The 3,418-nt window shown below is 35.0% G+C and overlaps 1 protein-coding gene across 1 annotated transcript; it reads right to left on the bottom strand.

Annotated features, from left to right (window-relative positions):
- Positions 1–2,031: 2,031 nt before the first annotated feature.
- On the bottom strand, positions 2,032–2,895 carry LOC145121945 (uncharacterized). The gene has a single exon (XM_079057627.1). The coding sequence runs from the start codon at positions 2,893–2,895 to the stop codon at positions 2,032–2,034; it is 864 nt and encodes a 287-aa protein (XP_078913753.1).
- Between the last annotated feature and the right edge of the window lie 523 nt (positions 2,896–3,418).

Below are 3,418 nucleotides of genomic sequence, written 5' to 3'. Positions count from 1 at the left end.
AGTATTCAAGATAGGCTCTTCAAATGAAAGATCCCAACTTAGAAGAATAGGGTAAAAGGATTTGTGTTTAAATACTTAGAATAGTATAAAAATAAATTTTGACATCATACCTTATTCTTAAGACATATTTGAGAAAATATATTTTGATAAAAACATGTTCATGAATGAAACTAATTTTGATGCAATATAAAAAAAATTTGAGTGTAAGGAAAAAATGTGACACACTTAAAACGGAAGTTTTAAAATTATGAGTAAGAAACAATCTTAGAACTCAAGAGTGTTATGAGGATTGTGTACCTTATATCTGATATCTTGGGATGAAATCTTAGGATGATATCTTGAGCCGAAGTGATTTCGTTTGTTATCTTGAGATTACGTCTTAGGATAATATCTTGGACACTTTGTTTAATATCTTGGGATGTCCCTGTTGTCTTACATTGTTGGTTTTGATCTTAGATCCGGATGTCTTTGTATTAGTGAACATAATTATGTTCTCACTAATTGACAACATAGAAATGTTGCAAATCTTAGGATAACCTTGCCTGAGGATTGTTCCCTTGGGATTTTCCATATCCTTGGGATATTCCCTTGGCTTAAGTTCAACATGTTAATGTTAAATGTATGACTATAAGTTCTCGGCTGCATGACACGCCCGTGTCATTCCATTGAATTTTACATATGTTCTAGCAAATATTTAGTAATACGGAGGTTGTCGGTTACTAAAGCGTAAGTCAATCGCCATATCCTTTGACTATCGTGAGAAATTGTACGTCTAAACGAGGTATTTAAACCTTATCTCATATAAAGACGTCAACCCTTAAACCTTAGAAGGTATCATGGATACCTTGGATCTTAGGACCGGTGATCATCGCCTAAATTCTTGGTCAAGATCTTTGGAGTCTGCAAAACAAAGATATTGGATAAAAGGTGGGTATTAGCTTTTTGGTTGTGCTCAATTGTTTGGTGGAAAACTATACATGGGCATAACAGACAAGGAAGGCCTTAAGTACTACCATAACGTAATTAATGAGCTCAAGAGCAATGGTATTGAATCATATACCACTTTGTTTCACCGGGACAATTCCAATACTTTGAACGAAATTTTAAAATTCCATTTTTTTCAAACACATCGACACATTAATAAAATAAGGACTTCTTAGTTACCAAAGTTTTGGTATCCCAGATCTTTCAACTTTCTTCTCTCTTTACAATTAACAATGACTATAACTCAAAGCATCACTGGAAATTCTTGCCAGTAAATGCAAGAAATATCAATGTACTTTGATTGACTTGTTTATTACAGCAGCAACATCCTACTCTTATTATTTTTTTTCCTATTACAACATCGGACTTTTGAAAATCTACTTATTTGTAGCAATTTCATCCACATGCAAAACAAACTTCCTGTTATAATTGAGTAGATTTTTCAAAGTTTAATGTATTTATAAGAAAAAGTAGCATGTTGTTATGCAAAGAAATGAAAATAGAATGCAATACACAAATCAATGGAAGTATGTTATTATTTCTTGCATTTATCCAATTTCAAATCCATGCATCTCTAGTTGTGCAAACTTGAGATAAGGGCCATGATTAGTTAGATATAGTGTTTTCCTCGAACAATAAGGCATCAAGTTTGTTAACTATGATCCCATTTCCCGCAAAAAAACAAAACAATCCTTGCTTGTACTTTATAAATGAAAGAGATTTGATTAAAGGGGAAGGTATTGACCAACCATGCATCATGTTGATCCTTGGATATGCTTAATCTGGCATACTCTATATATGTGAATTGTGAAGGGAATCTAAGTTGAAAACAAAACGGATATCAAGTTAATAAGCTAAGTAGCATACTATTTAGATGAACTTTGTTAAACCTTTACAATATTAATCGATCATCAAAATAACATTTGTTACAAGGAAAAAGATTGAAAAAGCAAGAATCGGTGACTAACAATTGTGTATCCATGTATCTGTAAAGGAAGGTGAAATCAATATCCTATGAACGGCCTAAAGATTCTTCAAAAATGGCATTCATTCCATCTCAAGGGCAGGAAGAGGGTGCATAAGCATCCTATCAGAATCAAGTTGAGCCATGATGGGAGGATCACCTGGCCTCACCTTGTTACGACTCAATAATCCCAATAGAACAAAGCACATTATCAACACCATAATTGAATGCACAACAAACAACAAATTCATCAACGCCATACCCCTCAATTTATCCTCTTCAAGGTCACATTTGACATCAGTATTCCCCTGACCCTGAGATGGAGCAATCACCACTTTACCACACCCCTTAAACGCAAAAGCATCTGTGTACAACGATAATCCAACTTGCAAAACCCAAGTACCCTTCAAAACAAGCCCAGAAGACAACAAAAAGTCTGCAAAATATGCAGATGGCTTAAGCGAAAGAAAGAAACAAGCTGCAGAACAGACTAGTGTCAATCCACCTAAGAAACTATACTCAAGTTCACCAAGACCAACAATGCCTTTGCCGTTCATTAGATACTCGATCAGAAAGGCAACCCCAGCGAAAACGAATATGAAATGCTCAGGCATTGCGATGGGATCAATAAATTCTTTGATTGCAATGAAAATGAGGAGTACCCAGAAAAGGAAAACGACTACAGATTGCTGCAAGAAGGAGAACTTGTAAGTCGGGTGGCCTGAAAATGCAAGAAACAGGAAAAGATGGGAGAAAGAAGCAATGGGGAGGGCAACAAGGAAGACAAAAAAGTCAACGTTTCTCCAAGTAGGGTTTGAGAAGTACCATGTTTTGGATCGATAGAGCGATGGGTTGTTGAGGTAGATCGAGAAAGAGGATACGAGGCGCCGGACGCCGAGAGGGAAGAGAAAGAGGAATGATGTGAAATGGGTTCCTAATGATCCCATGTTAATGTTAGGATAGGATTAACGTTTGATTTGGACGATGAGATTAAGATTTTTGATGACGAACTCCAGTGGAAGCGGCAGTGAAGATCAGAGATTCTTGAATCTTGATGATGAATTCCGGCGTAACGTAGTTTGATAGATGAATCGCTATATGAACTATGACGTGGGTTCTTGGAAAGTTGAGGAGGTGGACTTGGTTGAAAGTTAATTCAGTACCAATAACCCTAGATTGTCTGGTTTTCTGCCCTTTACCTCAAAATTACAACCTTCGGCAAAATAAAAACATTTCACAATAAATGAATATATAACAAATATATTGAACTAGTAAGGTAAGTTTGGGTTTCGTTTTGGGATAGGTTCTTTTTATTTATTTATTATTTATTATTTATTTATATTTGAATCTAAAAAACAGAAAAGTATGATGCTATTGGGTTCTAATAAATGAGATACCTTGTTATTTCTTGCATTTAGTATAAAAACAAAAAGTAGAAGGCACCAAAAAAATCATTAAAACTCCTTAAAG

The sequence above is a fragment of the Lactuca virosa genome, chromosome 6 (genome assembly GCF_052849685.1).
Source record: "Lactuca virosa cultivar CGN04683 chromosome 6, Lactuca_virosa_CGN04683_v6, whole genome shotgun sequence".
In the NCBI taxonomy this organism is placed as follows: domain Eukaryota; kingdom Viridiplantae; phylum Streptophyta; class Magnoliopsida; order Asterales; family Asteraceae; genus Lactuca; species Lactuca virosa.
This window is presented reverse-complemented; position numbering and strand designations above follow the sequence as displayed.

Coding starts and splice junctions, on each gene's coding strand:
- LOC145121945 (XM_079057627.1), bottom strand. CDS start 2,895: ATGGGATCATTAGGAACCCATTTCACATCATTCCTCTTTCTCTTCCCT.